A 13,514-nucleotide genomic window follows, 5' to 3' on the forward strand; every position below is an offset into this window, starting at 1 on the left:
ATTCTTCAGGGCTCAGTGCAGAAGTCAGTGCCTCAGAAAGGCCTTTGTGACCACCTCTCTCCAAGTAGCCCCCACCAGCCTCTCTCTACCCCATCATCCTGGTTAATGTCTTTTGTGGCATTTGTAACTCTGTTCTCTTGGTTTTGTATTTAGTTTATTGTCTGTTTCTCATGCGAGTACTACTTCCTGGAGGCAGGGACCATTTCTGTCCTGTTCATTATTGTGTGCCCAATACCTTGCATAATGCCTGGCATGAAGCCATTTTAGTATTACTCAAATGAGTAAATGGATGAATGAATAGTAAATAAATAGGCGTATTTTACCAGTAAGGTAGAGGACTGTGAAACTTCTCAGATTCTCTTTCCCCTTCTCCTAACTTAATCCTCGTTCCTCTCCCTTTCATAAGTCCCAGTGAGTGGGTTCCCAATGTTCTGACACTAAGGGGGCATGAGGTATTGCTTGAGTACATACTGGCCCTTTTATCCTTACTCCCTCTCTACACCCCCCCCCCACTCCAGTTCACCTTGGGCCAGGGAAGAGGTTCCCTGTCTGAGCAGCCCAGGATTCAAATGAAACTAGAAGAATTCAAGATGGCTCTTGGCAGGTACCCAGGTTCTTAGGCCTGTGGTGCCCTATGAACCTGCCTGACTGACTGATGGGGTCCTTCAATCCTACTCAACCCTCCTGGCTTTTCTCCCAACTGTCACAACTGTCAACTCAGAGTTCCATGTGTCCCCCTTCTTTACTCCTGACTCTTTTCCTTCTGCTTTGACTTCTCTTCCAGCTTCCTCTGTTCCCTACCCTCCCCCTGTACACTTCCAGCTCAAGGGCTGCAGAGGCTGGGTTTCTGATTTACTACTTGACTTATCTTTGCTTCTCTCTGCCATACAGAAGGCTCGTTTCCCCTGGATATTGGCTCTGTGAAGAAGGACCACGGTTTTCTGGACGAGGACTCTCTGGGGGCCCTGTGCAGGTAGGGGGACTAAGGGTCAGGGCTAGGAAACCAAGGGCCCAGCTTGGGGTTTCCTCATGGAAAAATAAATCCCTTGTGCTGTCTAACAGAGGAGCCCAGGTTATTAACAAGGTTCAACTTCTGCTGTCACATTGCTTTTCTGATTTCTGTGTCTGTGACACTCTCACATACTCAGTCACTCTAGCTAGAAAACTCAGATGTCTCCTTCCTCAGATTCAGTCTCTCTACTTATAGCAGCCCAGCCCTTCTCTGAAGCCAAACCATGATTTCTCCTTGGATGTCTGAAAGTAACCTTCTACCGGTCTCTGTATTCTACTCCCACCCTCTCTGGGTCCAGCCTCTCAACAGCCACCAAAATCACCTTTTTAAATCTCCAAGTGGGTGCTCCTCTGTTTAAAATTTGTTATTACATACATACAAAATTTCAAAGCTTTTTTTTTTTCAGCCATGACACTCGAGGTCCTTTGCCATCTGGCTTTTGACCTGTCTTCACAGCCTTGATCTTAGCTTTTCCTACGTATCTCCTACTGGAATGCACCCTCTGTATCTTGTCATAGACTCCTGGGAAGAGCCTGGGATAGGAGTTTCTGTTTTCCTCACCTTTAAAATCTCATTTCTATTCTCCAGGAAGCCTTTTCTGACTGCACCCCCCACTCTTCATGGGAGTTCCTTGTCCCACCCTCTGTCTGCTGTGCCTTCTGTCTCCTCTGTTCTTGAACCTGTCCCATTTGTGTAGTGGTTTATTTATTTATCTATAAGCTCTTGGAGGACAAAGGCCATGCTCGTCTGAGCATTGTGCCAGATGCTAAGGCCTTTATGGACACTGGGGCCTGAGGGAGAAGTCTTGATGGCTTGACCATGTGAAGTGGTAGACAATAACTTGACAGTGTCTTGGTAGGCCATGCCAGGCTTTTGGGATTGGGACCTTGGGTAAACACTTTCATTTCATTGCAGGAGGCTGATGACCTTGAATAATTGTGCCTCGATGAAACTGGAGGTTCATTTTCAATGCAAGCAGGTGAATCCTGGCAAGGGGTGGGACCTGTGGTCTTGTGGCACCTTGGAGGGAACCATGACATATATAAACTACTTGTGAAACTAGCTTCAGGATCACAAAAGTCTGGGGTGTCTAGAGCAGTGCCTTGCCCCAATTCAGGGTAGGAATGGAGGAAGCCCCCTGTGTAGCAGACCCTATTAGGCCACTGGATTTTGATGAGCCTCATCTACAGGTGAGAGGATGTGAGCAAGTATCCTGGCCCATGGCCTTTTACTGCCCCAGCTCAGTCTGTGTCTCCCTTATGGGTTTGTCAGTATCTTGACCTAGTGATGGCCCCTCCTTAAGGAAATCCACCTGCCTTCACTGCTTGGTTTGTGATGGCTAAAATTCACTGGACTGTCTCACCTGCTATCTTAAGCCTCATTTTCAATCAATTGAGGGGCTGGATTAGTAGCCTTCCAAGGTCCTTCCATCACTGCTGTTGTGGTATTGCAGAAACTAAGAAGAATTTATTCTATACACTGGATTAGACATAGCTCTGGAATGTGGGCCTTGTAACCCAGTCATTTTCTGGGGAACAACTTAGTTGGTTTCTTCCAGAACTTTCCCCCAAAAGACCTGCAGCAAGATGGGGCAACCGAGTTGCTAGATCCCTACCTATGAAGCAGGAGGCCCAAGGAGCCTAGTTGCAGCTCTACCACTGACTTTCGAGTGACCTTGGCCAAGCCTCTTCCTCAGTCTGGGCCTCAGTTTCCTCTCTTTGCCAAGGACAAAATGAATTAGAAAATCTAAACTTCCTCCCTGGTTCCAGCCTCTTATGATTCTCATATAAGACTACAGCCTGAACACTTAGGAGGTTGTCACTGACTTACTGCATGTCACTGTATGACCTTGGTCATGTGACTTCTCATTTGGAGGTGTCACTTTCCCTGTCTGTATAATGCGGAGGATAGGTGAACTCAATGGCTGTTATAATACATCTGTGCTCCTTATTTGACCCTGGCTTCCTCCAGCACTCCCAGATCCAGCTGCCCACTCCTAGGCCATGTCCTCAACCATAAAGCAAGGCCCTTCACCTCACAGCCCCCTGAAACTTTGGAGACAGAGAGCAGAGCACAGGCTGGGGCTCGTGGGCTGGCTAGACCTTGCTGACCCCTCTCTGTGGTACCCTCCCCAGAATGAAGACTCAGAAGAGGAAGAGCAGTGCACCATCAGCACTCACTGGGCCTTTCAGCCAGAAAGCAAGCGGTGGTCACGCGTGGGTTCCTCTGACCTACTGGCTCCACCGAGCCCTAGCCTTCCAGTGACCTCAAGCTGTGAGAGTGTCCTCACTGAACTTAGCGCCACCTCCCTGCCAGCCATCACTGTGAGCCTGCCACCCGAGCCAGTGCACCTGCCTTTGGTAGACCATGTCCCTAGCACTAATGACCTGACCCTCCTCAGCCCCACCCAGGGCCAGAAGGTTCCCCAGGAGAAAAGTAAGAAACAACGTTCCCGAAGCTTTCTCAAGCACCTTGAGTCTCTGAGGCGGAAGGAAAAGGGTGACAGCCGGCAAACAGGGCCTGAGCGTAGCCCCGCCACTTCAGAGAGGGCCCCCAAAGCCTCATCTTTCCGCAGTTGCCGTGGCTTCCTCTCAGCTGGATTTTATAGGGCCAAGAACTGGGCATCCACCTCAGCTAGTGGCAGTAATGGTGGGACTCGAGAGGTTTGGCCTGTGGCCACTTACCGGCATCCTCAGCAGGTACACCGGGGTAACTACCTAGTGCATGTGCCTGGGGACCATAAACCAGGCACATTCCCTCGCTCTCTGTCCATTGAGAGCCTGTGTCCAGAGGATGGACACCGCCTGGCAGACTGGCAGCCAGCTAGGCGCTGGGGCTATGAAGGCCGCCGGGGTTCCTGTGGCTCAACAGGCAGCCATGCCAGCACCTATGACAACATGCCTGAGCTGTACCCAGCTGAGCCTATACTGGCTAGGGCCGAGCCTGAAGATGAGGAGGAAGGTGGGGGCAGCTATGCCCACCTGGATGACATCCTCCAGCATGTGTGGGGGCTGCAGCAACGGGTTGAGCTCTGGTCCCAGGCCATGTACCCAGAACTGGAGCCTGGAGATAAGGAAGAGGAAGAGGAAGAGGAAGAAGAGGAGGAGGCTACTTCATCAGTAGAAATAGCCACAGCTGAAGTCAAAGGACAGGCTGAGACTATGGCCCAGGCAGAAACTCCAGCCCTTGGAGAGTCCCTCTCCTGGATCCAGGCCAAAGTCCAGCCAGTAGGCCCAGCTCAGGCCCCAGATGAGGTCGAATCATTGGCACAGGTAGAAGCTGAGGCCCCAGCCTGGGTCCAGGACAATGAGCAAGAGGTGAACTCAGGTGGGGAACCCACCTCTGCTTCCAGTCTGTCTGTAGAAGGACACTCCATTTCTGACACTGGGGCCTCTTCCAGTGAACTTGATAGTAGTGGGAACTCCACGAATGAGACGGAGGCTGCAGGGTCTCTGGTGGGACTCCAGGCACCAGTGCCCCGTGAACGGCGTGATTCAGGCGTTGGGGCCTCACTTACCAGACCCTGCAGGTAGGAATTTGGGGTAGGGTTGTGGGTGGGGATCCCTGACTCTTCTCTCTCTCTCTCTCTCTCCCCCTACCCAGTCTCTAATTTCTTAGTCATAAGACCCAGGAGCAAGTTCTTGCAGGTTGGGAGATCACCTCCAGAGAGCTAGTCCTTCAAAATAGAAAAATAGAAAGAGTACAAGACTTAGGAGTTCAGACTGTTAGATTCAAGGTCTGCCCCTGTTGTGACCTTGAGGAAATAAATGGAAGCTTCTCTTTGGGTATCGGTTTCTTTATCTGTGCAGTGAGGGTGTTAGAGGAGATGTTCTGTGATCCTCAGCTCTGCTACTGAGGGTTTCTTGGAGAAGCTCCTTGAGAGGAGTGCAATGGGTAGAGGCTGGCACTGCTTTTTGGCACTGCATGGGCCTGAGCACAGTGCTACCCTCCCTGAGAGCTCCTTGGCCCCTAGGCAGACCTGGGAGCCAAAGTGAGCTTTATTCACCCTGGGGTCCAGCAATAGTGCTGAATATGGTCTCATCTGTCTTATCTTTTCTCTGTGGAGAAAAAAAAAAAAGGACCAGAAGAACACAGCCTTTTCTAAGGATTAACCAACTGCTTCTTCAACCTTCTCTGCCCCTTTCACCTTCTCTGCCCCTTTTACCCCCTCCAGGAAGCTCCGTTGGCACAGCTTCCAGAATTCCCACCGGCCCAGCCTCAACTCGGAGTCACTGGAGATCAATAGGCAGTTTGCCGGCCAGATCAACCTCCTGCACAAGGGCTCACTGTTGCGGCTTACCGCCTTCATGGAGAAGTACACTGTGCCCCACAAACAAGGCTGGGTCTGGTGAGTGGCTCCCAAGCCATGGGGAGGGGAGCTGCTGGCTCATGTCTAGCCCCCTGGGGAGGCAACCCAGAGGTGGGTACAGGCAGGCAAAGCCCATAGGCCTGGGGAGTGGTGTGCTGTGCTAGGAGGCTTGGAGGGGCCATGTGAAGATGGATGTGGGATGGGGGACCTGGATTCTACAGCTGTCCTTTCTCCATTCCAATTTCTCCATTCCTATTTGGTTGTCATGTTCCGGAGAATTAAACACCCCCTGTGGCTCTGTGTTGTCCAATTCCTTTCCATGGTGATCCTTCCATGTTCTGGTCCTGCCCCATGTGTTTGGCTCGGTACCCTGCCAGTGTCAAGGAATGCCATTGTAAAGGCCAATGGGACTAGTTGCCCTTCTCTCTCTCTCTCTCTCTCTCTCTCTCTCCCTCTCTCTCTCTCTCTCTCTCTCTCTCTCTCTCTCTCTCTCTCAGCACCAGGGATGGAACCCAAGGGTGGTTAACCACTGAACCACATCCCCAGCCCTTTTTTACTATTTTATTTAGTAACAGGTCTCACCACCTTGTTTACGGCCTTGCTAAGTTGCTGAGGCTGGCTTTGAACTTGCAAGCCTCCTGCGTCAACCTCCTGAGTCTTGGGGATTAAAGGCATGCACCACCACAACCCAATTAATTGTCCTTCTCTAAATGTGCAATGTACCCCCCACCCAACCTTTGCTTTTGTTGATGCTGTTCTCTCCACCTGGAATATCTTTTCATCATTTCTCTGGGACAATGCCTTTCTGTCCTTCCAGAGCCTGCTGTATTACCAACTCCTTTCTAAAGCTTTCCCTGACCTGCTAGGTACAGTTTCCCTCCCTTGTGAGTCTTTCCCTAAGTTCTTGCCCTACTACTTGGCCTACTACTGGACACATGAATTGTCACTGCCTATTCATACAGTTATCACCTTCACTGGACTGAGAGCCCCTAGTGTCCCTGTGTGACTCCCTCAGGCTGGGCCCAAAACAGGTGCTCAGTGAGCATTGCCCCTGGGGATATGGTATACTTCTTACCTTCCTCAGGCACCACTGAAGCTTCTGAGACTGGAAAGTCTCTAAACTGTGCTCCTCCTCCATGATCACTTGTCACTCCTCTAAACAGGTCAATGCCCAAGTTCATGAAAAGGAATAAGACGCCAGACTATAAGGGACAGCATGTATTTGGGGTACCACCCCTTATCCACGTGCAGCGCACGGGCCAGCCCCTGCCACAAAGTATTCAGCAAGCTATGCGCTACTTGCGCAGCCAGTGCCTGGACCAGGTGAGACGTCTGGGGAACCTGCAGAGAGTTGGTAGTGGGAGTGGAGCTGGTAGAGGCCCCCAAGGCTCAGGAGATGGGGAGGGAACTGCTCTGACCTTCCCCCTGGGCTGGACTGGCCTACCAGAGACCTGTCCTCTCTTCAGCAAGAATGGAGCCAAAGCTCCCTTCCCCTCCTTAGTTTGAAGCCCTCTGCCCAGCTCTGTGGCAGCCTCTTTCTGCCCCAGGTTCACTAGTCCCCATTTGCTAGGAACTGCCTTAGCCTGAGGTTCCTTTTCCCTACTCTTATCCCTGAAGCCCATCTTTCTATTCAGTCCCCAGGCTGTAAAAAGCCTTCTCTCTGGTCTTGCCATTTATCTCCTCCCCTGCCCAGATGGAAGCCTCCTAGGCTTCAAATTCTCTAGGGTAATCTGTGCTCCTGACACCCAGACCAGGACTGGCTCACAGTTTCCCTCCTTCCCTATACATCACCCTCCTTCCCTCCTTCTTCTGCATGGGCCAGGTGGGCATCTTCCGCAAATCTGGGGTCAAGTCCAGGATCCAGAACCTGCGCCAAATGAACGAGAGCTCCCCCGACAATGTCTGCTATGAGGGCCAGTCTGCTTATGATGTAGCTGACCTCCTGAAGCAATATTTCCGGGACCTGCCTGAGCCCATCTTCACCAGCAAGCTCACCACCACTTTCCTGCAGATCTATCAGCGTGAGTCACTTCTACTTCTACCCAAATAATTGCCCCATTCTAACTGTTCCTGACTTGGGGCAGAGAAATCTGGTGGCCAGATCCAGGAGCTTATTTATTCTCTGGAGTTGGAAAAGCACTTGGAGAGACACCACATTCTGTTCCCCCAAACCCATTATATGAAAGGGTAGACTGAGGCCACGAAGACAGGAACAGACTTACCTAAGGTCACACTGCACATTGGGAGCAGAACTAGATATAGCCCCCAGAGATATCCTAAAGCCTGACTTTCCTTCCATCTCAGTGGCTCCCCTGGGAACTTTTATGTATTCCTAGAAGCAGAAGGCTTGCTGCAAGTGCCTCTGGGGAGGTAAGGAAGGCCCTTCTGTTCTTCCTTCCTTACAGTCCTCCCCAAGGATCAGTGGTTGGCAGCAGCACAAGCTGCCACCTTGCTGCTCCCCGATGAGAACCGAGAAGTGCTACAGACACTGCTTTACTTCCTAAGTGACATTGCCTCGGCCGAGGAAAATCAGATGACAGCTGGCAACCTGGCAGTGTGCCTGGCACCCTCCATCTTCCACCTCAACGTCTCCAAAAAGGATAGCCCCTCACCCAGGTGAAACAGGGCAAGGGCATGGCAGCGCCAGGCTGGGAGGGTTTGGTCCCACTGGACTCTTGGCCTTTGACAGCTCACATTGCTGTTTTCTGGCCTTACCACAAGGGGACAGTGTGACTTCTCAGGGCTCAGGACTGGTTAGCCACTGTGGAACAGGGCCTTTCCAAAAAACATGGCCTTTCCTGGGAGCTGGAAGCCAGCTTGTCAGCCATCTTGTCTTGTTCCTTGGTGCCATCCTCTCCTCTCTCCCCCTCCCTCCAGGATCAAGAGCAAACGCAGCCTGGTTGGTCGTCCAGGTCCTAGGGACCTGAGTGAAAATATGGCTGCCACCCAGGGCCTATCACACATGATCAGTGACTGCAAGAAACTTTTCCAAGTGAGTAAGCACAGGTCATGGTGTCTGCTTACCAGACTTTTGAGAACCAGTCAGGCCTGACCTTTGCACCCCAAGTCAGGGATAGTGCACAACCTGTCACAGATATTTCCAGTAGCTCCCCCACAAGGATTCTCCTCAACCTCACTGCCTCATCACTGCCCTGAACACAAACCTGACAGATCTCATGGGGTCTCCTGCTCCCCATGGCCCCATCCCTGTGTGTTTGTGCCCTCTCAGGTGCCCCAGGACATGGTGGTGCAACTGTGTGGCTCCTACAGTGCAGCTGAGCTCAGCCCTCCCGGCCCAGCCCTGGCTGAGCTCCGGCGAGCTCAGGCCGCAGGAGTGAGCCTGAGCCTCTACATGGAGGAGAGTGTGCAGGAGCTGCTGCGGGATGCTGCTGAGCGCTTCAAGGGCTGGGTGAGCGTGCCAGGACCCCAGCGCACAGAACTGGCTTGCAGGAAGGTAGGCACCATGCTCCCCATAGTTGCCATGGGGCTGGAAGCTGGCATTGTGTAGGCAAGAGGGCTGAGGAACCTAAAGGAAGGAATCATGGGGAGCTGCTATGCCAGCCTCACTGGGCTTGGTCCTGATACTTAGAGGATGTCAGCCAGCCAAGCAAGTACCTTAAGGAATCAAAAACCAAGTAAAACCCAGGGGTCTCTCTCAGGGACCACATTCCAGAATTCTTTACCAGAACCCCCATTCCAGGCACAAATACTCCCTGTCCACAACCAAGCTGAACTTGCACTTCCACCTTTGTGTGTCTGCTTAGGGCAGCTTTCTGACTTGACTAGCCTGCTCCCAAGCATGCCATTGCTAATGCTATCTAAGTGACATTCTTAGGGGGTTGTCCACTTGTCTCCCAGTCCCTGGATCTTGAACAACCTGTGCTGGGACATGTGACATTCTCTAAGTCTCCTCCTTCATCCAGAGCCTTCTGTCATGCCCCAGAGTGGAGCTAATTTTTCTCCATGCCCCTCCCAGCATTGGGCTGCACTCTTTCTTGGCTGCTGTTTCTGTGTAAGATGGCAAGTTTGAAGTTTCCCATATATAAAATCGTCATGATGAAGCCTTCCTTATGGAATTGAGGATGGAGGGACCTTGCACAGTTCCTAGTACATACAAAAGGCTGTGTTAATGACTGCTTTTGCCATCGTGCACATATTTTACTTCCCATGCCAGATGAAGAGTCCCTTGAGGATGATCACTACCTTCTCTTCTTGCTCACTTTTAGAAATTTCAAGCACTATTCCCAGTCATAGTAAGGCCCAATAAACCTCTGGGAATGTGTGACATGTCATCTCTTTGTGTTCTTGAGAAGGCTGAGAAGTAGGAATCCAGAAAAGACGGGGAAGACAGAGCATGGTCCAGCCTGTCTGGGTCCAGCTAGGGTTAGCCAGGGTAAACTGCAGTCTTCCTTTGTCAGGGGCTGGAGCAAGGGAAACCCTGGGCCCTGCGGTTGGAGGCCTGGCTTGCAGGATGGAGAAGGAGTTCTCTGTCCCTGACAGCTGGCCCTATCCCTGCCACCATGGTTTGCAGGCACCAGACGGGCACCCATTGCGTATGTGGAAGGCGTCCACAGAGGTGGCAGCCCCTCCAGCCGTGGTGCTACATCGTGTCCTACGGGAGCGGGCCCTTTGGGATGAGGACCTGCTTCGAGCCCAGGTGCTGGAAGCCCTGATGCCAGGGGTGGAGCTGTACCACTACGTCACCGACAGCATGGCACCCCATCCTTGCCGTGACTTCGTGGTGCTCCGGTAAGGGGCTCTAGCTGCCACCCTGCTGTGCTTGGGAGACCCAAGAGGTGGTGTGGGAGCCAGCACCAGGAATCTGAATGGGCGTTCTGTCCCCACAGAATGTGGCGCTCTGACCTGCCTCGCGGGGGCTGCCTGCTTGTCTCCCAGTCCCTGGATCCTGAACAACCTGTGCCGGAGTCAGGGGTGCGGGCTCTCATGCTCACCTCCCAGTATCTCATGGAACCTTGTGGCCTGGGACGCTCGCGCCTCACTCACATCTGCCGTGCTGACCTCAGGTACCAGGCCTGGGATGGCCTGCCTCAGCCCTGTGGCCCTGACCTCCTCCCTTGCCTCTGAGCTTACTTTATGTCTCATGCCATTGATTCCAGGATGGACATCAGGTCCCCAGGTGGGGATGATCTGGGTGGGGGTCAGGTCATTTATTCCTTCCCCTTGGTGAAAGCTTATGCCTGGTTTCTTCTGCCTTTCTAGGGGCCGTTCTCCTGACTGGTACAACAAAGTCTTTGGGCACCTCTGTGCTATGGAAGTGGCAAAGATCCGGGATTCCTTCCCCACGCTGCAGGCAGCTGGCCCTGAGACAAAGTTGTGAGGCTTGGGCCGGCATGGCACAGGCCCCCTGTCACCAAGGAAGTGAAAGGGAATAAGAACAGACGCCCCCCCCCCCCAGAGGCTGCAGCCAGCAGCAGAGTTAGGCCCAGGTGGCTCTGCTGCCTTCCTAAAGTGCCTTTGCATGCACAGGCCAGGGTGGGGAGGGTTTCGGTGTCCCCCTCCACTCTATCTTCATGCCCAGCACTGCATTCTGCTCTCCCAAGAAAAGACAATCATATTAGTAGCAGGAAGACTGCTGCTGTCCATCACCTGCTCAGTAAGCCACAACAGTCCCCCACCTGAAGGGAGAAAGAGGTCAAGAGCACTTATGGTCCCAGCTCTCTGCCAGACTGAGAGACCAAGCCATCCTGTTTGGTGCTAGGATCCTTTTGAGGTTGGACAGGAGGTTCTGGTCCTGCCTTTGGGGTCAACATTGGCCCTAAACTGGCCATTCCAGAAATGGAACTAGAACACATAGGCAGAGGGGAAGAGCATGGGACAGCCCCAACCACCATAAGTTGTTTGGTTTATGTAAATACGATGCCAATTTTTATGAGGCTGATTTAGAGTGGGTACTGACAGGCCCCTAGTAGGTGACATGACGATTTGGGATAGCTTGAGACATGAAGGTGGACAACCTTCCTTTCTCAAGTCTCAAGAGACCAATGAACCAATCTCCCTTGGCTTGGGCTCCACATTTTATCTGCCACTTCCTGGGGTCCCGGGTACCCTTTGACCGTGCACTGCCATGTCTGCAGAGTAAACAAGTTCACTCCCACCACACAGGCCAAGTCAAAGTACTTAGTGGCAGAAAGACAAGTATCTATGTCCCCATCCCTTTTGCTTATGATAGTGGGCTAACGTAATAGCCCTTTCTTGGTCCAGTGAGATAGTGGGCTAACGTAATAGCCCTTTCTTGGGCCAGTGAGATGGAAAGGCCCATTTTAACCAGCTGGGGCTTTATCCAAACCTGATCAGTCCTACTCACTGGCCAGCTTTGCTGACATGGAGATCCAATTGCCATTCAAAGACCCACTGGTGCTTTATTTTTCTTTCTGCTAAGTAAACTGGAGTGGGATGGGTCCCAGCCACCATTGTAATTTTTGAGTTTATTTTATTTGTACCTATAAATACTGTACAGTCAGAATATATATGTGTATTTGTATGTGTACATATAGATACATATATACATATATATGCACACACATATACATGCATATATATAGTTTCTCCTAAATGGGTTATAATCTCTAAGTGGGAGCAAGGGTCTGGAAGGTCTCAGGGCAGGACAGTTCCTATGGGAGGGGAGAGGTGGAGAGCAGGGTAAAGAAGAATCCCTTGGCAGAACAATAAAGCATTACTAGAGATGCACTCTGGCTCTGTGCTGTCTTTGCTGAGACAACTGGTTAGGAACTGGGCATGGGTTGCACTCAAGTTCACAGGTCAGGAGTGAGCATTTACCTCACCTTCTCGCAAGCCCCAGCTCATTGATTTTAGGACTTGGGTGAAGCTGTGGGAGCAATGAGGAGGGCCTCAGTTCTTGTCTTGAGGAGGTAATGGGGGAACAGAACTTGAAAAAGCCAAAGCATGGGCAGACACTGCACACCCCATCTTGTGACCTGGCTGGCATTCCCAGATGCCATGTGGGTAGCATCCTTGTCAGGGAAAGCTGCTGTCAACAGGCAAACATTCTGGGGAGAGCAATTGTTTAACACCAATGCTGGGTATCCTTAACAGTAGCCCTAGGAAGAGATCAGCTTGGGTAAACTCCTTCCTTCCTCCCTCTCCTACACACCACCCATACAAAGGTTGAAGTGGAAACGGCCACCAGGCTTGGGGTCCCTGTTCTAGCCATAAGCCATGCATATCACTTAGCCATTAGGTTACATTCTGAGAAATGTATTGTTAGGTGATTTTGTTGTACAAATGTCATAGAGTGCACTTACACCAACTAAGAGAGCTATGACATCACTAGGGGCTATCTTATGGGACCGCCTTCCTATATCCAGTCCATCGATGACTGAAGCATTATACAGTACATGGTTGTATAGGCTTCCTGGAGTCGAACTTGGCACCACTTCTTATTATCTCTGAGACATTTTGTAATCATCTCAGGTAGTTACATAGCTAGTTACCCAGGTGGCCAGGCTAGCTACACAGTCTGCTAAGGTGTGTGTCCATAACTCCTCCAGTGGGTCTCAAACTTTCATGAACATCAATATCACCCCGAGAACCTATTACAACATGGATTGCTGGGTTCCACATCCAAGATTTCTGATTTCATGAGCCTGGCATGGAGCCTGAGAATTTGCATTTCTGGCATGTTCATAGGTGATGCTAATGCCATTGGTTCTGGCATCAGCTTTGTGTTGCTGTGACAAGATTACCTGAGAAAAACAAAGGAGAAAAGATTTATTTTGGCTAATGGTTTCAGTTCATGGTTTATTTTGCTCCATAGCTACATGCCTAAGGCAAGACAGAACATCATGTAGGATGAGTGCTCACTTCCTGAGAAGAAGAGGGAGAAAGAGATAAGGTGGTGAGAAAGGACTGGGGATGAGACATATCCTTCAAAGATATGCTCCCAATGATGCACTTCCTTTAACTGGGCCTACCCCAAGAGCTCATTTAGCTAGGAACACATCAGTTCCACCAATGTGGTAAAAGTCTTCATGATCCAATCCTTTCCTAAAATCCCCACCTCTGGACATTGCTGCATTGAGGATCAATCCTCTGGTTCTCAATGAACCCTTGGGGGACATGGACCCTTGGGTGACACTTTATATCTAAACTATCCAGGCACTATACTTCAAAATCCACTGATCTTGAGAATTTTGATGATAATTATGCAAACTC

At 51.2% G+C, this 13,514-nt stretch overlaps 1 protein-coding gene across 3 annotated transcripts in view; it reads left to right on the forward strand.

Annotated features, from left to right (window-relative positions):
- Window positions 1–11,999, forward strand: part of Stard8 (StAR related lipid transfer domain containing 8) — a 77,897-nt gene extending 65,898 nt beyond the window's left edge. For all 3 annotated transcript variants that reach the window (XM_026399986.1, XM_077793549.1, XM_026399987.2), the window contains 12 exons: window positions 892–973; window positions 1,928–1,991; window positions 3,148–4,541; window positions 5,187–5,360; window positions 6,485–6,644; window positions 7,144–7,342; window positions 7,727–7,937; window positions 8,199–8,313; window positions 8,551–8,775; window positions 9,853–10,070; window positions 10,169–10,345; window positions 10,542–11,999. In XM_026399986.1, the coding sequence (XP_026255771.1) occupies window positions 892–973; window positions 1,928–1,991; window positions 3,148–4,541; window positions 5,187–5,360; window positions 6,485–6,644; window positions 7,144–7,342; window positions 7,727–7,937; window positions 8,199–8,313; window positions 8,551–8,775; window positions 9,853–10,070; window positions 10,169–10,345; window positions 10,542–10,659 (3,137 nt within the window). In that variant the 3' untranslated portion in view covers window positions 10,660–11,999. The remainder of the gene's footprint in view (window positions 1–891; window positions 974–1,927; window positions 1,992–3,147; window positions 4,542–5,186; window positions 5,361–6,484; window positions 6,645–7,143; window positions 7,343–7,726; window positions 7,938–8,198; window positions 8,314–8,550; window positions 8,776–9,852; window positions 10,071–10,168; window positions 10,346–10,541) is intronic.
- The last annotated feature ends 1,515 nt before the right edge of the window (window positions 12,000–13,514 follow it).

The sequence above is a fragment of the Urocitellus parryii genome, chromosome X (assembly GCF_045843805.1).
Source record: "Urocitellus parryii isolate mUroPar1 chromosome X, mUroPar1.hap1, whole genome shotgun sequence".
In the NCBI taxonomy this organism is placed as follows: domain Eukaryota; kingdom Metazoa; phylum Chordata; class Mammalia; order Rodentia; family Sciuridae; genus Urocitellus; species Urocitellus parryii.